Raw genomic sequence first — 26,392 nt, forward strand, 5'->3', positions numbered from 1 at the left:
CTCAGGAAGACAATGCACAGATCAGCGCAGCAAGTGGAAAGCGGAACCCTCACTGCTGCGGAATAAATCTCTGACTGTGGAGGAAGGGTCTGAACCATTAACCCAACGCGCAAGCATCAGCTGCCTTCAGAATCACCTGATCTAATCTATCATAATTTTTTTTCATGGCAGTTGCTTTTCCATGTCATCACTGTTTTCTGCATTGAGAAATTAACAACCGGGTATGTTTTCCTGCCCCATAGATGGACGGGTGTTCATCAATATCCTTCTCAAACGTCTTCTACTTGACAAGTTGGGTTTTACATAAGTCAACTGCAAACCACTTAGCGACCTCACACTCCACACTCTACAAATGTCCCTGATCATAAAACCAGAACATCGGTGGTGCAGCCATGAAAAAAAGCATGAAAAAACCCCTCCTGTGCATATGGAACGGGAGCCTGCACTGTCAGAGCTTCCCGCAGCCCAAGTGTGGTCCCTCCGTGCAGGGGCTGCCACTGCACCGGGTTTAATACAGAAAGTCTGCCACACCATTAATTTTGCTTGTTCCTCTCCCCTCCCCCATCCCGTGCTCTCTTTCATTTCCTCCTCATAAATATGAAGAACGTATTCCCAATCCTTGTTGAGCAAATGATTCATGCCAAAAGCCCCATATGCACTGACTCAGGGTATTTATATTGTCTCTGGTAGCCAGTATTTGCTAGTATACTGTAATTATTTTTGACAACCTTGCATTTAAGGTAGCCACAGATAACCAACTTAATATTCAAATGTTCATAAATTCTTCTGTTTAATATCCTCCTTACCTAATCTATGTACATTATTATTACAGGTAATGCAGAAAGTACAGGGCATGAAAAGTGCAATTAATCTCAATCCTTCCCCAGGAAGCAATGTCACTCCAAAGCCAGGTTTCTGTATTAATAGCATTATTGGGGGAAAGGAATTTAGGTTCCAAAGGAGTCTCCACAAACTCCTACACAGCGAGTCTCAAGTCACCTAATTAAGAATCTGTCCAGTCTTGAGATTCCACATCCCTCCTTTGCAGTTGTAAAAAATTGTCATGCAAAGTCTTGGCTCTGACAGCAGGGCCGGGACAGACCGGCTGTAACATTAAAATATGCCTTATTCCTGCTCTAATCCTGGGCTGGCAAGTGGGCCCCTGCCACCCCTTCAGCTGTATCCCTCTGGATCTCACTATAGGACCCATTCTTTCTTTTTCTGAAAATAAAATGCACCTAATTTCCTTACTGCCTCAAAAGAGGGGCAGAGGATTCTCCCACTGCCCTTGTCCTCATCTTGCATCCCCTCATCACACCCACCTCCCCACGTCTGCCCAGCCCTCATGGAGCAAGACACGCATAGTAGGCACTCAAGGAACATCTCCTGAACGTTCGACAAATGTTGACTAAATCGGTGTATTTTCTATCATCCACTTACCCGTGACGCCTAAAATTAACAAGCCCCAGGGACTTCTCTCTATCATTTTGAGACCTGTCATTGTCCCCACTCCAAGGGATCAGGGGCTCTTCTGGCCTAGAGTACCGACACCCCACGGACTTCAAGGAAATGCAACAAAAACAAATCAAAAATGACCAACGAGATCGTAGCTGTCCTTTGTGGCCACGGTCTCCTCTTCAGTAGGAGAGGCTGAGGCTAACTGGAGACCAGGAGTGAACACATGAAACCACCAGGCAGAGTGAGGGTGTGAACAAGATGCTCAACCCTCAGGAGTTGGTCCTCACAGCCCTGAGCGGCAGTGAACACACGGACCTTCTGCAGAAAGGGTAGCCAGTGGGCAGAAAAGAGGTGACAAAAGCTAAGAATACGACTAGTTTCAAAAAAGGTTTAGGTAAGCTCCAGGGACAAAGGGGACAAGAGTGACCTGTACGTGGATGTGGACGCAGGAGGGAAGGATGGGGCCAAGGGGGCACTACCCCTAAGATCACGAGTCCCACGTCTGGAAGGGCAACCCGGCCTTCAGACCTGTTCCTGGGGTCTCCTCAGCTGCACCGTGACATGAGGGACCTGCTCAGACCCACCGCAGGCTCACCTGCCAGGACTTTCCCCTACTCCACCAGAAACTCTGTTCTTCACAGCAAGCATGTATTACTCTCATCATTAGTGGGAAAAAATTAAAGCAATGAGTTCTCCCTGAGTCTGTTAGGAATCATTTTCCTAACAGAGACTTACCAACAAACAACAGGAATGGCTGGTGGAAGAGAGTGCGGGCCAGAGAACTGTGTGACTGTCCACAGCCAGCAAATGCTGCAGGGACGCACGAGGACCGTGATAGGACCACGGGGCTGTGGGGTTTGTGATGGAGAGAAAGACCGTTGCCTTTCCCCTTCCATGCTTCTGAATGGGGATGTTTGAACCTGATTTTTTCTTTATAAATCATGAACATGTATTACTGTTATAATAAAATTTATAAAAATATTTCCCACCCAATTTTTTTTTTTTTTTAGCATTCAGGCCCAAAATAAAATGTCACCTTAAAAATGAAAATCTGACTGCTCCCTATTTGGAGTTAGGGAAGACAGGTGGCCTTGGACAAGCATGAAAACTCCCTGATGTCAGAAAGGAGCTGGTACTTCGAGAGCCTGTCTGAGGACAGAAGTGGCGTATGTGCAGAGCACCCAGGACAGGTCTCACATGGGGTGGACACTCACGAGAGCCACTTCTCTTCTTTCTAAGCCACCCATTAGAATACTTTGCTGGAAGAGCTTTAGTAGATGTCTTTAAAATTTCCTGATTTATGGGCTTAAGTATTAAACATCACAGTAAAAGAAATCTGCCTGGGTGGTGGATACCCACCTGCAGAAACAATGAAATGTCATATGTCAGAGAGACTCCGGGAGAAAGTTAACAAGGCCATGTCTGGGGGAGGGGTGACTGCGTGGCATCCTTCTAGCTATGCTCCCATCTGGTGGTCAGCTTTAAATCCAGCTCCCCTGGAAGACACTTACCTCCGTACTACCCTGTGATTTGTTACTTGGAGGAAAGGCAGGCAGGCAGACAAGAGCTGTGAGAGAAATCTCCTAGTCTCCTTCGGAGAACACGTTTTAATGGAATTCACTGTACACTTGGGTATGTGGTTAATAATACTGTTAATAAATGAAACACAGCACAGGCTGCTGATTCTACCCCCATTCACTAAAACCACAGATAAATTAACATAGTGATGAAAATAAACCACAAGCAAAAAACGAGGAGATTTCAAACAGGAATGTAAATGACTTGTGCTCACTTAGCAAACAGAAAACCACTAAGACTTACATTTTCTTTGGAAAATGATCTTGTGAAACACAGGTATCTGGTAACCTTGGATTTAAATAAGCCGTCTTTCCAGAGGTCAGCATCCACACCATCTGCTGTCTGTGCAACCTACACCAAAGAGATGGAGAAAAGGACAGCAGGTGAGGCAGGATGCAGCCAGGGCGTGTGTGAGCAGCTTCTTCGTACCTGCACCAATTAACTCCAGCCTGGACTTGTGCGGCATCTCATTAGTCCATTTCATGAGGCCCTGGGAAGAGATTTTCCAAGAGGGGTAAAGGGAGAGTGTGAAAAATAACAACTTCTAAAAATACTGTCCCTGGGGAAGCCATTGATTAAAGACACCCTGACAAAAGTGGTTCTAATGAGAAAAGAGCAAATTTTGTTGTCATGGACCAAGAAGGGATTGGAGAAGTCAGCAAATTAAGTTGCTCATTACCACTTACTCGGGGGATAGTACAGGGTGCAGAAAAAAGTCCAATGGGGCGTGAAATGCCACCTGAAAGGGGCACCGCCCGCCGTGAGCCTGGCACGGCCTCCTGCTCCGTCCAGGACCCGGGCCGGCCAGGGGCTGCCGTCACTGGGACTCTGCTGGGCGCTGGGGCGGGGGCGGGGAGCTGGGAGATGCACTGTTTCTTCTCGGCACAAGCTCTGCGAGTGGTAGTCAAGGTCGGAAACTGTAGCATGATAGGAAAATTAAAAAAGACTCAGCTGCTTGTTTATAGGCTAAAGAGCCATCTTCTCGTATTCAGCTGCAGAAATTTTCCTCTAGGCAGCATTCAAGGATGAAGCCGGCCTTGATTTGAGTCTTACAGGACCTGTGCATGGGACTGTGGGGCTGGGGCTAGTGGGAAGGGTTCACAAGGACACGGGAGAGGAGATGGAGGCCGGCCAGGATGCACTCTCCCCATTCTCTCCAAGATACTCATTAACGGACCATCAGGGCCTGGGCTGCTTCCTCCCTCAGCGGCCTAACAGGTCAGAGTATTAATCAACCTCCCACACCCCGGCTGGACCCCAATGGGGGACCCCCCGGAAGACTGGGAGCAGTGCCCCTTTGGGGATGAGCTCTGCAGCCACCACCCCTGCCCCTGCCAGGGCACTCTGGGCATCTCCCTGCTCGTCCTTCTGAGGCTTAGACTTTGGGAAGCCGTCCTTGATCTGACAAGCTCCAGGCCGTTCTCACAAACTGCTGAAAGCACCTCCCTTCTTCACACAAAATGCCCCTGAGGCAGCCCCATCCCGTGTCCACACTGCACAGGAGGCCCACGACCTCGGACTGTCACATGCGCAGGGCAGGGGGGTGGGGGTGGCTCCACTGGGATGGTCCCCAGAGCCCCGACGGCCACGCTCTCTGAGGGGCCTCTGGAAAGCCCAAAGGTCAACTGGCAAAAGAAAAATGCCTTCTTTCAAACCCAAGGATCGTAAGTTAGCAAGTGCAACAAAGGGAAAAGAAAGGTTCTTATTCTAAATACGCAGATATGTTTGACCTGAAATCTGAAGGAGGAGTAGTATGGGGACAATCTCAGGGAACGTCTGCTCCAAGTATGTCACCCTCACAGAAAGAAACACGACGGAACAAGATCAGGCCCTGTCCGCATCTCCCCCCGAAACGGTCATACATGAAGTTTCTCGGAAAACATGAAATTGGAAGCAGCGGCCCCAGCTTCCCACTCCCAAGGATCCCTTTTGCTTTGTTTTCTCCCATGGGTTCCATGTTTGAAAGATTTTTGTTTCCCAAACTGTACTTTTATTGTATTTCCTCAGTTCTAAGATGTAGTCGTTTGGGAATCACCCGTGGATTTAAAGAACACTCCTTCAGGAAAAAAGAAATATCGTATCAAAATGCACAAACCTATTTTAAGATGCATCCTAATTTCAGAACCATTAAAATGTGAAAAGATGCTCTAGGAACAAAGAAATAAGGGAACCTATGTGGTTTCTCTATAATAAATGCATTATTTTTGATAAATTTTTAAAAATAGAGAGACTGCAGAACACTCAAAGGCTGTGGGACCACAGGCTGGGACTCAGAAGGAAGAGAGCTGTGTCCAACCTCCCGCGGAAAAGGCAGGCGGTTCAGAAGGGCTTTCCAGGCTACTGGAAATTCCACTGAGGGGTGTTATGCACCCTAAGTCAAGGCTATTGTTTCCAGGGTTTGAAAATGATGATTCCCTCCTCTCACCCACTGCTAGAATTTTCCCTTTTCTGAATGAGAAGACACCTTGGTAGGATAAAGAGGCTGGCGCAGGAGTGCCAAGGGAGAAAGCAGGCAGTGGACCTGCTCCCTCCTCAGAGGCCCCCTTCTCTCCTTCTCATCGTGGCAGTTACAGTCCTCCAATCCGCTCCTGAGAAACATTCAACACAGGCATCCAAAGTCCCAGCTTTGCCCTGAGGCCACGACTCCTTTGCAGTGAAGTGAAAATGTGCATCGCCCTCCAACCCCAGCCAAGGGGAGGTGTGGAGGGAGGTGAGGGTGAGAGGGAGGAAGAGGGAGAGAAAGAGAGGGGGCGGGGGAGTGTGAGAGTGTGTGTGTGTGTGTGTGTGTGTGCGCGCGCACGCGCACGTGTATCTGGGCAGAGCGCAGCTGCCCACAGCCTGGGGCCCGCAGGCCGGCTCCACACTGGCGGCCGGCTCCACTGCTAAGCAGGGAGTGGGAAGGCCCGGGCCTGGCTCCCAGCCGGACTAGGGAAGTGGCCCTGGTGTAACAACCTGGGCCTTCGCAGCCCTGCCCTCCATGGAGCGATAAGAAGTACCCAAAGCTTCTTTACAACCCAGGCACGTAAAGGTGCTGTCTAACCTAAACTCTTCCCATCCCAAGTTAGATGAGCTACAAGGTAAATGTGGCAGGTGGCTACATGGGCGCGCCTGCCGAAGTTCACGTCTAAACTCTGCCCTTGTGAGCTCAGTCCTGAGTCCCAGGATGGGAGGCTGCAGGGGGAGGAGGAAGAAGTGCTCTAGGCACAGCAGACCCCAACCTGACACCCCAATGCTTAAGCAAGCCCCCTACCCCGAGGGCGCTGCGGGGACAGAGGGGATAATGCATGAGACGTGCCTCAGTGCCCACTCAGGACCCCCACAAAGCCCGTGCCAACAGGTCTACGCTAAACATGAGGACGTCTGCTCTGAGAGCAAAACAGATATTTAAAGTGATACCACGCCACGTCAGGATTCGAAAAGCCCTGCACTGTCACCTCGGGCTCCGCTCCAATCTCCGGTCCTCTGGGATTCCTTCCCCATCTCTGGGACCGGACCTGGTCTTCAGACGCATATCAGGTACCTGCCTGATTAACGTTTACCTGCCCCTACTGCCCCGCCACTGGACTAAAGCTTCACCAGGACGAGGACGATGCCTGATGGCCGTTTATGCCCTGCACTAAGCATACTGCCTGATACATATGGGCTCCACCAAAACTTGCTGACGGAATGAATGAAAGAATCAGCCGGTCAATCTGGAGCAAAGCGTGAAACACCAAGGACCCTGCGGCTCCTGGAGTGACGCAATGAGAATTCGAAACAATGAAATTCCCAGGACTTAATCCCTTGAACTGAGTGTATGTATCCGCTTCAAAATCACCACTCTGCGGCCACATCCCCATTTCAACAATAAGGCCACTTATTCTCTTGGTTCTTATTTGTACCCTGCCCTGTTCCCCAAATGACTAGAATATGTCCAATGCTGTTGCTGGCTGCAGCGCCCCCAGAGTGTCTGTCACAGGGCTTCACACACACACACACACACACACACACACACACACACTCTTCTCTCACACACTCACGCTCACATACACTCTCCCACTCACACTCTCATACCCTCCCCCTCTCTTTCTCGCATCTTCTCCGGTACAGGAGCTGCCTCTGCGGAGGAGTAGGTGGTCAGTGACAGAACGGACACGTGGGTTTATCTCTCTTCTCTGCCAATATTCTTCTAAGATGACAATCAAAGTGGAGGAAGTACTGGGGCCACTAAAATAAAGTGCAAGAGAGGAGTACAACACGAGAGAGATGCCATCGGGTGTGTGGAGGTGTGGGAAGTGGACGGTCTGGGGTGTAGCAGAGTGGAGGCGGTGACGGAGGCCCCAGGGCCCCGAGCCACCAGATACTCCTAGGATGAGGGTGGAGGGCCTGGAGGTGGGTGGGTGCGAGTTTAGGGCTGAGGCAGGAAGACGGAAACAGGCCTATACACAAAGCCATTAGACTCCCAGATCCCTACCCCTGTTTCAGAAGTATTTTCTGCAGAAACGGGACCAGTAGGGCTCAGGGCTCCATAACACCAGACTGATGGGGAAGGAGGTGAAGGAGGAAGTAAGACTCCAGAGTGAAAGGAGGGGGTAACTATGCACAGTGACTGGTGACTGAATGGTGGCCCCCGCCAGGCTCACCCTCCTTCCTGCTTCTGGTACCTCGGCAGCCAGGTGTACCCTCTAAATGCTGGAAATTAAAGGATGCATCTCTGGAGAAACTAAAGAGTTCCAGAGAGAGGACCAGCACCTACAGGCTCTGTGGCCTCTGTTATCGAGGCCAGCTCCTTGCTGCATCACCCACTGTGCAGCCCGCAGGTCATCAGGCCTTACCCCACCGCGGGGCTCCGACCCCAGGAGCTAAGGCCTCACTCCTACCTGACAACAAAGGGTCACCAGGCATCGGGGGGAGTCTCAAATATGAAAGACAGGGCTCAAATTATTAGGAAAAGGGGAACTTGAAAATAGTACAGATAATATGAGGAAACAGTGAAGGCTAAGGAACAACCAACCAACTCTATAATCAATATCTTCAGAGGGATGAGTGACTACATTGCAACCACCGAACAAGAACAGAATAATGTGAAAAGCATTTTAAAAGGAACAATTGAAGACAATGTAAAGAGCTTAGACATAAAAAACTTACGGCTAAAATAACAAATTCAAAAAATATATTGGAAGAGAAAGTTGAGGAAATCTTCCAGAAAGTAAAATACAAAGATGAAGAGGTTAACTAGAGGGGAAAAAAACTAAGAAAACTGAAGAATCAATACAACATCCAATTAATGAAATTTCCAGAAAGAGAAATAAAAAAAGGAACAAAAGGTGAGCCTCCACCTTAAAGTGGTCCTGAGAGTTCTAGCACAGTGAATAAAAAAGCCCCACCCCAAAGCAAAGCAATGGAGAATCCCATCACATTTGGGATGAAGAAACCACCTTTGAAACTTCCAGAGCGAAAGAACAGGCCACGTGCAGAGGAACGGAATCTGAATGCATCAGACTTCTCACCAGCAACACTGGAAACTAAGAGAACGACCTCTTCAAAATTCCGAGGAATTCTGGAATTCTCCACCTAAACCAACATCAAGTAAGCATGAAGGTAGGATAAAGACCTTTGCAGACGTGCAACAATTTACTAAATTCATCCCCTGCCCACCCTTGAACCTACAGGAGGATGCATCAGCACGGCTGGGGATTGAATCATTAAAGAGGAAACCCTGAGCTCCAGGAACAGATCCCACACAGGACAGCCAGGGGACGGCAGTGGCACGTCCGCCGGGCAGGGCCTGGACAGGAGGGAAAGCAGAGAAGGTCGTGGAACAACCTTCCACGTACCGTATGGGAGTACAGTATGGGACTGTACTCCAGCACTGGGAAGAGATACAGACGGGCACGTGACGGACGTATTGGAGCATTTACAAATAAAACCAGAGGCGTAAAGCTGTTTGAAAACAGCTAGTAACTAGCTTGAAACTAGCTTGTTTCTAACAGCTAGTAACTAGCTTGAAAATTTTAAAGAAAAATGTTAAATTCTTGTATAAAAATCAGTAGGCACCTAGACAATAAAGCAAATGAAAGAAACAAGTCAAGAACTAATTCCAAGAAAAGGAAAGGCTTATAAGAAAGAAACTCCAGTCTGGTGCATTACTTGATTCAGTGGTACCCAATGTTTACATGTGTAAACACTGCCCACTGATTTACCAAAAATTGTGATACTGCCTGATAGGGGGAGATTATGAGAAAACTAAACGTGAGGATAAGTAGATCAAGAGATAAGCAGTATAGGATAAGTAGATCAAGAGATAAGCAGTATAAGAGTCCGCCTGCCGATGCAGGGGACACGGGTTCGTGCCCCGGTCCGGGAAGATCCCACGTGCCGCGGAGCGGCTGGGCCCGTGAGCCATGGCCACTAAGCCTGCGCGTCCGGAGCCTGTGCTCCGCAGTGGGAGAGGCTACAACAGTGAGAGGCCCGCGTACCGCAAAAAAAAAAAAAAAAAAAAAAGAAATAAGCAGTATAAACACACATTATTTAGAAACATGGAGATGAAGTACCAGAAGTGAAAAAATCTAAGAGAGTTGAAAGTAACTGCCTCTGGGGAGTGAAAAATGGAGAGCGGGCAGGGACATGGCTGGGGGCAGCTATATTTTCTTATAAGCCTTTTAGTACTCTGATTTTTTAACCTGTACGTGTATCACTTTGTTAAAAAAAAAAACAAATTTTAATTTTAAAAAATCAGAGAGCTGGGAAAATGTCCCATGGAAGACAGTATGGGGGTATCATTCCTTTTAGAGGAACCATTACTATCAGGACCATCAGGGATGTTCCTACAGGCACATGACCCCGGTTCTAGGCATCTCTGTAGTGTGTCCCAATGCATGACAATGTTCAAAGCCGAATGCGCCTTCTCCACTTCCGGTGTCCACCAGAGCTAACACGAGAATGAGGAGGGCCTGCAGCCCCGAGGCCGGTGTCTGCGAGTGGCAGCCCCCAGTCCTGCAGAACCAACGCCGGGACGTGGACAAGCTGCCTGCCCAGGGCGGGCTCAGCCTCTGCCTCACGCAGCCCAGGCCGCTGAATTCCTTCCTTCTCGGGCTCAAGCTCAGAGGTCAAATTCTGCACCGACATGCAGCAGTCCCAGAGGGACACGTGTGTTCAGGAAGCCCTGACGGCCCGCGGGGAGCGGGGCTGGCTACCTGCAGCTGGCTTATGGGGCAAGCCCGTGTGAAGGAATCCTGAGGTTAACTGTAGGAAACCCTCCCGGTCTGAGGACACGTGGTGGGGCAGGAATTCCTGCCGAGTACTTACTGTTTGCCAGGCTCCGGTGGAAGCAGGTTATGTGCAGTTTCTCAGTGAATCCTCCCAACCACCCAATGGAATGGGTACTATTTACTACCCAGTTTACAGGTGACAAGATGAGGCTTGGAGAACCTCTGTAAACTCAAAGTCATTCACTGGTCAGAGCAGAGGTGGGTCTCCCTGCACCTTGCCTCTCCCCCCTCAGCACCCAGCAAGCAGAGCCCCCACCACGGCCCACGGAAGGATAGTCAACCTCCCAGATCAAAACCAGGACACCCGTGGGCCCTGCCTTTGGGTCAGTTGAGAAGCCACATGCAGGCCTCCCTGGACCCAAACACAAAGAACCACCCAGGGCCACTTTAAAGAAGCACCAGCAATGCCACAGTGAAAGGCAGCTGGGGGCACATGGCACAGGTTCAGACTGAATGCTGCAGGGAAGAGAGGGCTTGAGAACACTTCTGGAAGCATGTGGGTCTGGAGAGCTTCGCTCTGATGACAGAAGAAGAGAAGAAAACAAACTAATTGTAACGCTGAAATGACTGACTTATTTTGTGAGACTTAAATTTAAGCTAATAGCCCTAATGGTTTTAAAAGGTCCTGTACATTCAGGCAAGGCCTAGTGTTCTAATTACACTCTTTAACTTGCAGGACATGGGAATACCTGAGCTCACGCACACCGGGGGAGGCGGAGGAAAAGGTACTAGAGGATGCTGTCCCACAAGGACCAAGGAGTGCCCAAGCAGGCAGACCTGGGAAGAAAACACACTTGGGTTCATTTGCTCAGGACCTCGATGGAGAGGTGCATGGACTTATGGGAGATGCGGCACCATCATCATCGATGACCCTACTCTGCAGTCTATTCCACTGCATTCTCCATGCTGCAAGGATCATAACACCACCTAACATTTACTGTGTGTAAATTTACTGTGTTCTATGTGCCAGGACCTGCCCTAAGTATTTTATTCTCAAATTGTTAGTGTAAGTCACTCATTTAACACAACAACCCTATGAGTTACCGTAAGTAATAATCAGTTACTGCCTGATTTTATAGATGAGGAAATTGAGGAACAAAAGGATCTTGGCTAAACAAATTATGGTATGTCTATGTAATGGAACACATATTCAGTTCTAGAAAGGATGAAGTATGTCTATATATAGAATTATGTCCGTAATTTATTAAGTGTGTGTGGGGGGAATCTTTTTACCAAAAAGCGTATGAGAAAATCCATATAAGGGGGAAATGGGCACACCAATTGCTCCTGAAATGAGTACTAAGTGGTACAGCCTTAAATTACATTAATTTGGTGCTGCATATCAAAAGCCTTAAAGATATATATGCTCTGTACCAAGGAATTCCACTTCTGGGCAGAGAGTCTGAGGAGATAATCAGTTCTGTGCACAAGAGTGGATCATCATTTGCTCCTTCATACTGAGCTTCTGGGCGCCAGACACCGAAGAGGTGCAGAGGACAGAGGGTTGGACAAGACAGACTCGGTCCCTGACCCCATAGGGGTCATATTCTAGACGGGGGAAGATGCACAATAAACAGGCGAACAAATAAACAAATATAAAAGGTAATTTTAGGAGGTAATAAGCATCTTATATAAAAGAGGGTAATGGGGACAGTGCCTGTGGGGAGGGAGAGGTTACTCAGGTGGGGGACCGGGGGGGGCCTCTCTGAGGAGGTGACAGGAAGATGCTGGCATGAGATCTGGAGACAGAGCTGTGCGGGCGGCTGGCGGGGTGGTGTGAGGACGGCAGGGGGAGCAAGGCTGATGCGCGACAGGGGCAGAGAGAGGGGCTCGGGACTGGAGCCTGGTAGGGGGGAGGGGTGCTGTCTAGACAGCGTAACGGCAAAAGTGGGGAGGAAGTGACACATTTCTGATGATTACAGGGCACCCTTACAACAGAAGACTCAGCAGCCTTTCAAACAACTTTGAGGACAGGTATCTACTAACATGGGAAGTTCAGGGGAAAGAATAAGTTACAAAATGGTTTCTACAGTACAATCCCAGAATCTAATTTAAAAAAACGGTACAGATGAATTTATTTACAAAACAGAAACAGACTCACAGATCTCAAAACCAAATTTACCAAAGGGGAAATGTGGGAGGAAGTGATAAACTAGGAGATTGGGATTAACACATACAAACTTACTGTATATCAACACATAACTAACAAGGACCTACTGTAGCACAGGGAACTCTATTCAATATTCTGTAATAAGCTATATGGGAAAAGGATCTGGAAATGAATGGATATATATATATATATATATATATATATATATATATATATATATGGCCATCCAATTTACTTTGCTGTACACCTGAAACTAACACAACACTGTAAATCAACTATACTTGAATAAAATTTTTTTTTAAAAAGTACAATCTCATATTTTGTTTTTTAAAAGTTATCTATACAGAAAAGGATCTAGACAAATACAAAGCAAAATATTAACTACTGTTTGGTTCTGCACAGTCGAGATTATGGGTATTCTTTAATGTTATTTTTTTAAATTTATTTTTATTGAGGTATAACTGACATACAATATTACATTAGTTTCAGTTGTAAAACATAATGATTCAGTATTCTATACGCTATGAAATGATCACCACGGTAAGTCTAGTTAACATCCGTTACCATACGTACTTACAGAATTTGTGTGTGTGCTATGAGGCCTTTAGAGACCTACTCTCGCTGAGCAGCTTTCAAATATGTGATACAGTATCGTTAACTACAGTCACCATGCTGTTCATTACATCCCATGACTTATTTATTTTGTAACTGGAAGTTTGTACCTTTTCACTCTATATAGCTAAGAAAAACAAAAATTAAAAAAAAAATTTATATTAAAAAAAAGAAAAACAACAATTTAAAAGACTTCATTTGATGGGATGAGAACTAAAGATACGCTAGATTTAAACCTGAGAAACACTTTGTAAATCAGCTCCCCAACTAAGCCCCCTGGAGAGGGTCTGTGCAGTAAATCCTTAAAACTGTCAGAGGTCCTTCAATGTCAGTATCAAGTACTCTTGCCCAAAGAGTAGCTCTTGAAAGACAGCTAACCACCGGTTTTTGTCAATCTGTTCACACCCTGGTGTTTTAAGAGAGCCCACCCACAATTCAAAGATGTGCTTGCCAGACAGAAAGCAATCAAAGGGGCCAGGACATTCCGCAGACATTCCAAAGGAAACATCTGGCAGACACTAGAAACAAGAGCGGCGTTCAAAGGGCTCCTGACGTGTTAGATCATCCTCTGCTGAAACACACACACTTGGCCCAGGTCAGACAGTGGCCAACCGTGGAGCCCCTTAAACCCTTATTCAGACCAGTGTGGGCACAACAGCCTTCTGGATCCCTAACAGGAGGTGTGCCCAAATGCTTTCTAAAAAACGATAAAGTGAAAAGAGCCTTTTCACTTATCTGCTGATGAGCCCAGGAATGCTTGCTTTTCGGTTCTGATTTATTTGCGTCATTTTACTGTTTTGAATCCTGATGGGAGACTCAAGTCTGCCAGGGGTCTTCAGCTGAAGTGTCTGATATTTCTTAGCAAGAGAAATGAACGCGCGGCTCTGTCCTGAGCCTGCCACCGCTCCCTCAGCCTCCGGGCTGTTCTCTGCACTCAGGTCCCAGAGCACGGGCCGAGCTCTCCCTCTTTGAGCTCATCTTTCCTAATCTGCCCGGCGACCTCCTGCCTCCCCGGCTTTGCCCCCGGGGGCTCCCTCTCATCACTCAGGGGGTGGCTGACAGAGTCCCACCCTGCCAGGCCTCCCCGCCCACACTAGCCAGGAGCGAACTCTCTTCTTCCAGGATCTTCCCTTCTGACGGCTGCGTGCATCAAACCTTCTCTAATATGGAGAAAACCATGAGATGGAGGAAAGAACTTGGATTTTTGGAGTCAAAAGGTGGAAACACCCCAAATGTCCATCAACTGATGAACAGAGAAACAAAATGTGATCTATCCATGCAATGGAATACTATTTGGCCATAAAAAGGGAATGAAGTACCAACACATGCTACAACATGGATGAACCTTGACAACGTTATGCTGAGTGAAACAAGACAATCACAAAGGGCCAGATCCTGCACAATTATATGAAATGTCCAGAAGAGGTAAATCCACAGAGACAGAAAGTAGATTGGTGGTTGCCAGGGGCTGGAGGCAGGGGGAGATGGGGAGTGACTGCTAACGAGTATAAGGTTTCTTTTTGTGGTGATGAAAATATTCTGAAACTAGACAGTGGTGAAGATTACACAACTCTGACTATAGGAAAAGCCACTGAATTATACACTTTAAAGGACGAACTTTATGGTATGTGAATTATATTTCAATAAAGCTGTGTTTTTTAAAAAAACTCTTAGCATAAGATCTGGCACGTGATAGACACTCCAAAAATGTTAGCTCTTTATTATTACTTCTGCTCCTTACATTTTTCAGAGTACATAGCCCAGGGCCTTGCTGGTAGGACACAATCAGATATCTGCCAGATGGCTGAATGAACAAGTAAAAGAATGTACAGTGTGAAAGATGTACACGGAGTGAAGGGGGGCACATCAGGGGCTGCATGGAACGGCCCTCTCTTTATTCCACCCTCCTTGCAGCTGCCGTGGTAACTGCAGGCACAGAAGGGACCAGTTCCTGGTGCTGGGCGGGGCGCAAGAAAGCAAAGGGTCCTGGAGACACCCCTGGAAATCAGGAGCCCTGCTTCTGTATCTGCTGACGGGGAAGGGAAGACACAGGAAAATCAGTTCCTGGGGACTGTGAGGCCCATGAGACAGGAAATGGGAAGGAAATAGGGGCAGGGCACTTGGCTGCATCAAGGGGGAATCTCCTCTGCATTCCTGGTGGTCAGGAGAGAGCACCTGGGTCACAAATGCTCCTGCCTCTGCCACCTGCAGCTAGCCACGCCAGGACACAGCCCTGGACCTCCACAGACCCCACGGAGAGCAGCATCAGTGGCCTAGAGGTTCCCTCGTGGCTGGCTGGCACCCAGGTGGAGGGTGGGTTCCTCTCAGCCACGAGCACTCAATCTGTGACAGAGCTGCGGATGACACACCAGTGGCCGAGGCATGAACTACTCAATCAATAGCACACAGATACCTCGTAATCACTGTGGACCAAAAAATTAAACTAGAGCTCTGCCTCACATAAAAACAAATTCTAGGTGGATTAAAGATTAAATGTGAAAAGCAAAACTTTAAAACTTTTCAAAGAAGATGTAAACTATCTTTATGATTTTAATAGAGGGAATTATTGAAGAAATAAACACACGTGTATAAGAAAATCCATAAAAGAGAAGACTGATGAATCTTACTATCCTAAAATTAAAAAACTTTGATACTACAAAGGTCACTCAAATAGTGAAGAGACAAGCCTCACACTGAGAGAAATGCATAACTGACAATGGATTAATATCCAAAATAAATAAAGAACCCCTGCAAATCAAGGAGAAAAAGAAATAAGTGAAAAGAAAAATTATATAGAATATGTAGAAGCCGTATGAGAAAATGTTCACCCACTCTAGGAAAATACAAATTAAAAATGACAATTTTCTACCATTCACGGTAAATCATTGACTAAACCAAAACTATCTGACCAAAATGAGTGGGGCACAAGCTGGCACAGCCACTTTGGAGAACACATTTACTATGTTCAGTAAGGGGAAAATGACCCAGCAATTCTGCTCCTAAATTGTTCCCTAGAAAAGAAATTCTTAGCATAACGATATGAGGATATTATTTGCAATACCGTTCATAGTAGTGAATTATTGGCGACAACCCAAATCTTCATCAACAGAAGGGTCCATAAATACATCACAGTATATTCATGCAACAGAATTCCACACAGCCTTGAAGACACATGAACGGGAGCCACACATATCCCCAAGGATAAATCTCAAAAACAATGCTAAGCAAAAAACCAAGTTGAAAATATGTACAGTATGATATGGATTCCATATGATAGCATCTATATAAAAGCAGAAAAGAACATATAGGAATGATAAATACCGAACTCAGTGGTTACTCTGGCGCATGGAAGGACACGTGGGCCTGGAGGGTGCACAGGCACCAGTAACGTTTTGTTTCTTTTATTAAAAAAAAACCTCACATAAACCTGGTGAAACGTTAAGCCTTGCGAAAGATGCATGGCGGTTATGTGGGTCTTTGTTACGTTATTGTCTATACTTTTGTATATATATGAAATGTTCTGTATCACGATTTTTTAATTAAAAAAAAATCAGACGATAGAGACCTTAAAAATAAAGGAGTGAGGCATGCAAACACTCGCAAATGTGCACAAGAAGGAACGTTTCCAGAGGAGACACAGGAAGGACACTCGCTTAAATGTGAGTTTCAGGTAAGCAATGAATCATTTATTTTCAAATTTTAAAAAATTTCAAATTTTTTCAGACTTAACTGGGTACGCTGTACTCTTATTCATATTTGCTAAGCCTGGCGACCCAAACGAGGAGGCCTGTACTAAGGCTTTGTTTAGTGAAAAACCAGAATGAAACTAAAAGTTGAGCAGGGGGAGGATGCCTGCACAGAGCGCTCAGCCTACACGGACACCACACACGAGGAGTGGGAACGTGTGTGACCTACAATGCTGATCTAGGAAGAGCTAAATGACACGTGCGTCCTTCGGTAAAGATGTAGCGAGAGCTCACTGCATGATCTAATTCATACCGAGAAGACAAGTTATGAAGCTGTAGTCCTGAAAGTTATTGACATGTGCAAATGCAGGGGAGAAGGAAGAAAAGCCAATGGATGACAGCAGCTAATAGAAATCAGAGCTGTGGTCGAAAGATGCTTGAGCTTTGGCTGTGTTGTTTGATATTTCTAAAATAAGAAGTTTTTGTATTCCTTATTTTATTAAAAATAAATACAGGGGCTTCCCTGGTGGCGCAGTGGTTGAGAGTCCGCCTGCCAATGCAGGGGATGCAGGTTCATGCCCCGGTCCGGGAAGATCCCAAATGCCGCGCAGCGGCTGGGCCCGTGAGCCATGGCTGCTAAGCCTGGGCGTCCGGAGCCTGTGCTCTGCAAACAGGAGAGGCCACAGCAGTGAGAGGCCCACATACCGCAAAATAAATAAATAAATAAATAAATAAATACAATTTCTTGCAAAAGGAAAAAACAAGCCTAGCGGGATATTTCCAAACTGTTAATAATATGTGTAGGATTACAGGGAAGAAAAGGTAATATTTTTGCTCTTTATTTCTGTAATTCTATATGATTTGGATTTTCTGAAATGAGCTTTTATAATTTTTAAAATGTCATGAAGATACTGTTAATTTACAAAAAAAAGGCAGGGTTCACTGATTCTCTCTCTATCACGGAATCCGGAGAGTAAGAATTTCGTTATGGAGGATGAGTCTGCCAAGCAGAGGAAGGAAAAGAGAACAAAAGAGAAGCTGCTGCTGAAGCCTAGCTCAGCCCCTGAAGACCACCCTCTCTGTCCCGGCTAACCATGGCACAGTGTTCCAAAGTCCCTTTCTGGCTATGAGCTAACAACCTAGGCCTCACACGGCCCAATACCTACTCTCCTGGGCCAGGGAGGCAGAACACAGCAGCTTAAAACATGGGCTTTGGTACAGGACAGATGTGAATTCAAATCCTGGCTTTGCCACTTAGTAGCTGTGTGACCTTGGCTGAGCTCCTCAACCTCTCTGAGCCTCAGCTTCTGCCTCTGTAAATGGAGACAATAGGTTCTATCTCACGCAGTTGTAGTAATAATTAAAAGAGGCAATTCTGAGCCTTGCCGAGCACCTAGCATACAGAAAACACTTCCTCAGTGGTAAATATTGCTGCTCACATTGTGTCAGAAGCACTGTGTCCCTCCCGTGCCGCAGTGGGGTGTGCTGGCTGACCTGGCTTTAAATAGAGACTTCAACCTATGGGTACAGTCATCACTAGGCTGCAATTCATCCCATCAGGCCACAAGTCTTTACTTTTCTTTCAGCAAATATTTACTAAGCACTTATGATACGCAAGGCATGGCACCATGCGCTTCAGCATATACAAGTATGAGTAAGACGCGGAACCTCCCTCAGAGGAAAGCCAGAAGATGTGATGAATCAGCAAGAGGGCACAACACTCAGAGGCAGGAGACCCACCTGTTGTGTGATCTTGAGCCCTTGAGCTCTCTGAGGTTGTTTTCTTATTTGTAAAATAAGATTATAATAGTATCTTCATGTGGTCACTCTGCGAAGTAGATACTATCTATGGAAGCAACTAGCACAGGGACAGACACAGCACGGATATTCAGGGTGTGGGGGGTGGGGGTGGGGCGAGAGAAGAATCAAAGGCAGCTTTAGGTGGGGGCCTCATAAAGCATCAACAGGCAGGAATGAAGCAGAGGAAGAGGGGAAGGCACGGCCCCAAAGAAGACAGGACCAGAAATGACAGGGGCCTGGGTCCTAAGAGGCCCCACTTGCGAGGAGCTGGGATGGAGGGACTCTGAGAGGAGACACACGGCAGGGTGCAGGAGCAGGGCAGGCCCAGGACTCAGGGCTCGCCCCTGGGCAAGAGGGAGAGTGTCTGGAGAGCTCAGAGCGGGAGGAGAAATTCTAAGAGTGATGCTTAAAGGAGAAAATCCAGAGCTGAGAAGGGAGGGACCAGAGTCCTCTGGAAGAGACTATCCAGGACACGAATGGTGAGGTCCTGCCCCCGGGTGGTAGAGACAGAAAAGGATGATGCAAAAGCTGAAGGGGCGGGGGGGGGGGGGGGGGGGGGGGGGGTGGAGAATCCAAGAAACTGCCAGATGCGGTGTGGGAGGGGCAGGGGGCTGGGTGGAAGAGGCCCGGGAGGAGTCTGGCCTCCAAGTGGGAGGGAGTTCAGAGCACGGGCAGTTGTGGGTTGGGGACCTGGGTGGGGAGTTGGGGAGGACACACAAGACAGCTCAGTATGGGAATATTCAGGCTGAGTGTCGGCCAGCCACGACCTGTGGGCTTGTCTTCCAGGCAGGTGGAAACGTGGGCCTGGCTGAGGAGCGAGGCTAGCAGGGGTGGGTGAGGAGTGGGGAGTGGCTGGCCCCAGGCTGGAGGAGAGCATACAGTGAAGGAGACTGGGTCAGAGCCTGGGGGCGGGGGGGGGGGGGGGGGTGGTGGCAGAGATACCAGGCAAACGGGAAATCGGGGAAGAACAAAGGAGGAGAGAGGTGGAATCTCATTTAAGGGATAAGAGTGCTTCAGGAAAGAAGGGCTGGAGAAGAATATTTGATGACTCAAGAAAACACTACGATAGTATAATAGTAACATACAATGCAATAATAAGCATGTTATTACATAGAATATATGACAGAATCCCACTACTGCTAAAACACACACACGGAGGGAAAAAAACTAAAGGGTGTATGTCAAAATGTTAACAGCATTTTTCCTCTGAGTGATAGGATTATGAGCCACTTTTTTTCTTCCTTGTACTTTTCTATATCTTCCAAATTGTCTACGATGAGTGTGCGTTAGTTCTATATTCAGAAAACGAACACATTAAGGAAGGAAGAAACTGGTCAACAGCACCCAAAGCTGAGATGAGATCAAGAAGAATAAAAATGAGGAAAAAGCTATTGAGCGGGACACTTAGGGAGCACGGGGTGAGCTGCGTCCGATTTCAGGAACAGAGCGGACAGAAGCGTGTTTGTGAGGAGAGGGAAGGGGGAGAGAAGAGGGAAAGAAGGAGAGAGATTTTCACGAGAGGGGTTTACAACCAAGAACCAAGGCAGGAAGACATGGAAGTGAGAACTCCCCTCTCATGGGGGGATCAATCTTGGGAAGGAAGAGGGGCTCCATGTCTTTGCTCATTTTACCCCTCCTGTCTGGGTCTGTGAGTTGCCTGTGGGCAGGGACTGCACCTGACAATCCCAATTGCCCAGTGCAGGACCTGCACGTGGTGAGGGCTTGATAAATGACTGCTAATACCTGAGTCCTTCCCCTCTTCAGCTGCTCCGTCTCTGAAGTTTAAGGAATCCTCCTCCGCACCTAGGAGCGTGCGCTTCTATGAAGGAGCCTGCAGGCTGACTTAGGGAGACTACAGAAATGCTCATTAACAAGCAAGGGCACAGGGCTGACAGATTCTGGAGACCCCAAGACACCTAAGTGTCTTCTTCAGAACAAGAAGGAAGCCTTTCCATCAAGCCAAATCAATTAACTTCAAGGTAAGACCAAATTATAAGATATAATTCCTGAATGCAGTTCAACGAGGCTAAGAAAAACAAAACGGGTCTAATATAAGAGGGCAATATCTTTGATAAACGGCACTATTTTTGCCTCAGCTAGGGTACTAGCAGGATCTGGCTAAGAAAACAGTGAAAACTAGTGATCCTGGGATCAGCAGAAACCCCAGCGACCGTGCATGGCGTCCGGGGCTTGAGGAAGGATGCTGGCTGCACCCTGGCCCAGGCTCCCCCTGCCCTGGGTCGCTGCCAGACCAGGCTCCGCACAGACCACCGGAGCGGGCCGTGGAGGTGCTGTGGGAACCAACCAGCCCGCAAAGGCCTGGCTGTGGGCTTCTGACCGGTTTTAACAAAGGCGCCCTGGAAGAGACCCAACAAGGCTAGGAGCACAGGAGGAGTGAAAGTGATAGGATTTAAGAGAAGACAAGTTGAACTCGTGCGGCTCATGAGTCACACTCAATGACAGGAGGCGGGAAAGCAAAGGAGATGAACTGGCACTCGTGACTAAGTCACCCTTCTTATTTACTCTATTACTCAGCCCTCAAACCACACTGCCAGCTGTAATTGCATTTCAATTCATGTTTAACACAAACATAACTTAGCTGGATGCTGGCATCCCATATCCCAGACACAGAAAGGCAAAACAGAAAGGAGTCAGCTACTTCAATAAACGCTCGTTGCATGCCTGGTGGAGCGTGGACGCAGCCAAGCACGGTGCTGGAGGGAGAGCCTATGAAAGACACCACTGCACGGCCTCCAGGGCCTTGGCTGCAGGGAAAGGGGCACGCTAACCGGCCTCTGTAACTAGAGTGGTAAGAGCTGCAATGGAGGAAAGTAAAGGCACTATCGTAACACAGAGCTCGAACGTAATTCCACAGGGAGAGGAACGGAGTGCGTGCACAAAGGCGCAGAGGCAAGAATGGCAACCGCACATCTGGAGAACTATACAGAGTTCCCACGGGCAGGAGGAGGGCTAGAAATGCAGGGAAGGGGCACTTCAGAAAGGTCTTAGATTCCAGTGAGGTCCACCCATTTGATAAACACCTACTGAGTGCTAGCTGCTAAGCATTCAGTAGTGAGTAAAACAATGAACTTGCTTTTGAATCTAAAATCAGAGGCCGGAGGAGGACAATTCTAAGCAGGTGAGTAATCTGATCTTTTAGAAAGTTTCCACTGGAGAGAATGTAGGAAAGACAGGTCAGAATGGAGTTAGGGAGAGGCACTGGGAGACTATTCAACAGGCCTTACAAAAACAGTGGAGAATATAGAGTTGTTGGACATTTGCTTAGTCAACAGGTCAACCCCTTCTTAAACCCTTCCCCTCTCATCTGCCCCCTCCACAAACATCATGCAATTTGCAATCACATAATTTCCTATCACATAAAACTCATAATAAACTTGTCAGCCTAAAACATGATCCAAAGGGTCATGGAACAGCCAACAAACAGGGTGGGGAAGTAGAAACAACAGAAGAATTCAATGAGGTTGTTGGACATAAGATAAATTTTTAAAAGATTAGTTTTCCTCTATACAAACTGAGAAGCTTCCCAACTTTTTTCAAAGTTTTAAGATAGATTGCAGAATGTGGGAATTACCTGTTCTTGACAATTTTATAGACTGCTGCCTTAAAAAGAGTTGGGCCAACTCAAAGAGTTGAGTGCTTTTGTTGGTAATAAATCTCTAATGACTTTTCCAATTTCTTCCTTTGATATGGGTTTGTTATGAAATTTCTTCTTAAATAGCAGTAGAAATGATCTAACTCATCAAGATTTTCAATTTTAGTTGCACAGGCTGAACATAAGAGCTAGACATCATATTCTTCTATAATTTTCAAATGTCCTTATACTCTTACTTTCCTCTTTGCAGTCTAAATTCTGCTTATATTTATTTTCTTTCCTTTTACTATATTTACCAAAAGTTTATCTATTATGCTTTTTACAAAGAATCAATTCTCAATTAACAACTTTCCCCTCTTTTCTCTTACATCATGATTATATCTATGTTATTTCCTTCCATGTGTTCATCTAAGAAACCTGAGCTGTGGGACAATATCAAGTAGTCTATATACATGTAATTAGAGTCCCAGAGAAAAGAAAGATGAAGAACTATTTTAATAATGACCAGAAATTTTCCAACTGCAAGAACAGCAAAATATACATTCCTTTCAGGAGAAAAGAAACATTTACGGATCGTAGCCTAGGCTTGGGGTCAATGTAGGCCAATCCATCCTGTAGCCTGTCTGTGTACAGCCTGTGAGTTACAAATGGTTTTTCTATTTGTTAAGGGTTAAAAAAAAATCAATATGCAATCGAGACCATATGTGGCCCACAAAGCTTAAAATGTTTACTATCTGAACCTTTACAGGAAAAGTTTGCTGACTCATGCTAGGCCATAAAACTGAGTTATTCTCTGATGACACAGAATTAAATAAGATGTCAATAACAAAGATATATCTACAAAATCCTCAAACATATGGAAGCAAGATAACACACACCTCAACAACCCATGGGTCAAAGAAGAAATCAAAAGGGAAATCAGTATTGTGAATGGAATTAAAATTAAACACAACGTATCAAAATTTGAGGGATGCAGCTAATGCAGAGTTAGAGGGAAATTCACAGCATTACATTGCTTTTGTTGGAAATGAAGAAAGCTCTCCAATCAATGACCCAAACCTCTACTTTTAAAAAACAAGGGGGTGGGGCTTCCCTGGTGGCGCAGTGGTTAAGAATCTGCCTGTCAATGCAAGGGACACAGGTTCGAGCCCTGGTCTGGGAAGACCCCACATGCCGCAGAGCAACTAAGCCCACGTGCCACAACTACTGAGCCTGCGTGCCACAACTACTGAAGCCCATGAGCCTGGCGCCCGTGCTCCGCAACAAGAGAAGCCACCGTAATGAGAAGCCAACACACCACAACGAAGAGTAGCCCCTGTTCGCCACGACTAGAGAAAGCCCATGAACAGCCATGAAGACCCAACAGAGCCAAAAATAAAAACAAATAAATAAATTTATAAAAAAAATCCAAGGGGCTTCCCTGGCGGTCCACTGGTTAAGACTCCAGCTTCCACTGCAGGGGTCGTGGGTTCAATCCCTGGTCAGGGAACTAAGATCCCACAAACCGCACGGCACAGCCAAAAAAAAACCAAAACATGTCCACAGTTTGGGGACTTCCCTGGTGGCACCGTGGTTAAAAATCCGCCTGCCAATGCAGGGGACACGGGTTTGAGCCCTGGTCCAGGAAGATCCCACGTGCCGTGGAGCAACTAAGTCCGTGTGCCACAAATACTGAGCCTGTGCTATAGAGCCCGTGTGCCACAACTACTGAAGCCCACGCGCCTAGAACCAGTGCTCCGCGACAAGAGAAGCCACCACAATGAGAAGCCCACGCATCGCAACAAAGAAGAGTAGCCCCCGCTCACCGCAACTAAAGAAAACCTGTGTACAGCAACAAAGACCCAACACAGCCAAAAAAAAAAAAAATTTATTTAAAAAAAATAAAAAACAAAAATATTGAATCCAAAGTAGAAGCAATAAAAATAATAAAATAGAAAACAAAAATAATACAGAAAAATCAATTAAACCAAAAAAGCTAGTTTCTTGAGAAGATTAATAAAACCCAGGCAGCCCAAGGAAGAAAAAAAGAGAGCTGATACCAATTATCATTATTGGGAATGAAGAAGAAGATATTCTACAGATCCTAGAGAGATTTAAAAAGATAAGGAGATATTACGAACAACTTTATGCCCAGGCATTGGAAAACTTAAATGGAAAAATTCCTTGACAGACACAGATTACCAAAGCTCATTTAAGAGTAGGTAACTTGGGGCTTCCCTGGTGGCGCAGTGGTTGAGAGTCCGCCTGCCAATGCAGGGGACACGGGTTCGTGCCCCGGTCCGGGAAGATCCCACATGCCGCGGAGCGGCTGGGCCCGTGAGCCATGGCCGCTGAGCCTGCGCGTCCGGAGCCTGTGCTCCGCGACGGGAGAGGTCACAGCAGTAAGAGGCCCACGTACCACAAAAAAAAAAAAAAAAAAAAAAAGAGTTTACCTAAAATTCTAAAAAATGCAACCTAGTCTACAGTGACAGAAAGTAGACCAGTGGTGTCTTAGGAATGGTCTGTGGCAAATGGCGGACACGCTCGTCACCTTGACCGTGATGATGGTTTCACAGATGTATACATACCTACGTCAAAATTGATCAAACTGAACACTTAAGATGTATGCAGTATACTGCAGATCAATTTTATCTCAATAAAGCTGTATTTAAAAAGAACCCATTTACATTGGAAACAAAGCACATACAGAAATGAAATGACATACGAGGAACACTATAAAACTTTACTGAAGGACATAAAGCAAGACCTAAATAAATAGAAATGCAAACCATGTTCCTAGATGGGAAAATTCAATATTGTAAATATATGGATTCCCCTCAAATCAACTTAACTCAGTGCATTGTACTGTGAGTCAAAACATAATATTTTGTGGAATTTGACAAGTTGATTCTCAAGTTCTTTCAGATAGCAGGTTGTAATAACCAAAAATTTTGAAAAATGAAAACAGAAAGGAAGGAAATCACTCTATCAGATATCACACATGCTATGAAAACCTTGCAAGCTTATGCTGGGTGAAAGAAGCCAAACAAAAAAGGTCATACATTGTATGATTCCATTTATACAGAATATCCAGGACAGGTAAATCCAGAGAGACAGAACCCAGATGGTGGTTGTCAGGGACTGGGAGTGGGGAGGCCAGTGACTTCGTAAGGGGTACATGGTTTTCTTTTGGGGTGACAAAATGTTCTGGGACTGTAATTGCACTAAATGCCTCTGAGCTGTTCACTTTAAAATGGTTAATTTCACCTCAATTTTTAGAAAATCAAGGAATTGCTAACTTCAAAAAAATCCACATGCTATAAAATTTCAATAACTAAAACAGTGTGTTATTGTAGAAGAAGCGGTTAAATAAATTAATGAAATGGAAGAGAGCCTAGAAATAGTCTGGAAAATTCCCCTCTTTGGGGCTCAAGTAAATGTCATCCTGCAACAAGACTGATCACCAAACTGCTTCCTAAACGAGTTGATGGCTGCAGGCCTCCAGTTATAAGCAAGATGCTGCAACACTGTCATAATGCAGGAGTTTGGATTTAAGCACAAAAGCCAGGGTTGAATGTTAAGGGCATGATTTGCTGTTTGTCAGTGGTATAATCTGAGCAAACTGGGGTGCTACCCCTGGCCCTGGGCCTTCTGCAGTGTAGCTGTTGTTATACCTACTGAAAAGGCACATGGGACTCACATCCCAGCCCTACAGGCAAGGCCTACCCAGCATTCCTTGTGGATCCCCCAGATCAGCTATCTCCCCCTCAACCCTGGTGGTCTGGCTGAGGGTCGGCAGAGGTCAGGAGGAGACCATAATGCAGCTTATTTTTGTTTGCCTCATGTACTGTGTTGTCTACATAAGGGCCCTACCCCTAAGGGAAAAGAAGCTGCTGAGTTCCACCTCTGGGTCAGGAAATGAGCTTTTAGCCAGACTAAAGCACAGCCCTGTGCAGTATATGCAGCGATCGAGCCTACGACAACCGCAGCACATCACAGAGGTAGAGGGTGGTGCTCAGAACACAGCTACACATCTGGAAAAAATAAGTCAGACCCCACCTCATACTACACTCCAAAATAAAAATCTGGGTATTTAAAAAGCCAAATCAACAAAACAAGATGAAGTATTGGCTAAAAATAAAGCCTAATATTTCTATAATCCTGGGATAGGCAGGCTTTTTCTGTCTTTATTTTTTTTAATTTTTATTTTGAAATAATTTAAGATTTAGAGTTGTTACAAAAATAATATAAAGAATTCCTGTATACCCGTTGCCCAGATTCCCTAAAATGTTAACATTTTACCGTA

General features: G+C 46.3%; 1 protein-coding gene across 2 annotated transcripts in view; it reads right to left on the minus strand.

Annotated features, from left to right (window-relative positions):
• The window catches only part of MVB12B (multivesicular body subunit 12B), a 176,186-nt gene that overhangs the window by 117,767 nt on the left and 32,027 nt on the right, over positions 1 to 26,392 (minus strand). For both annotated transcript variants that reach the window (XM_069540748.1, XM_060014144.1), the window contains exon 3: positions 3,280 to 3,387. In XM_069540748.1, coding sequence (XP_069396849.1) covers positions 3,280 to 3,387 — 108 coding nt within the window. The remainder of the gene's footprint in view (positions 1 to 3,279; positions 3,388 to 26,392) is intronic.

Source organism: Delphinus delphis, chromosome 6, assembly GCF_949987515.2.
Source record: "Delphinus delphis chromosome 6, mDelDel1.2, whole genome shotgun sequence".
NCBI lineage: Eukaryota > Metazoa > Chordata > Mammalia > Artiodactyla > Delphinidae > Delphinus > Delphinus delphis.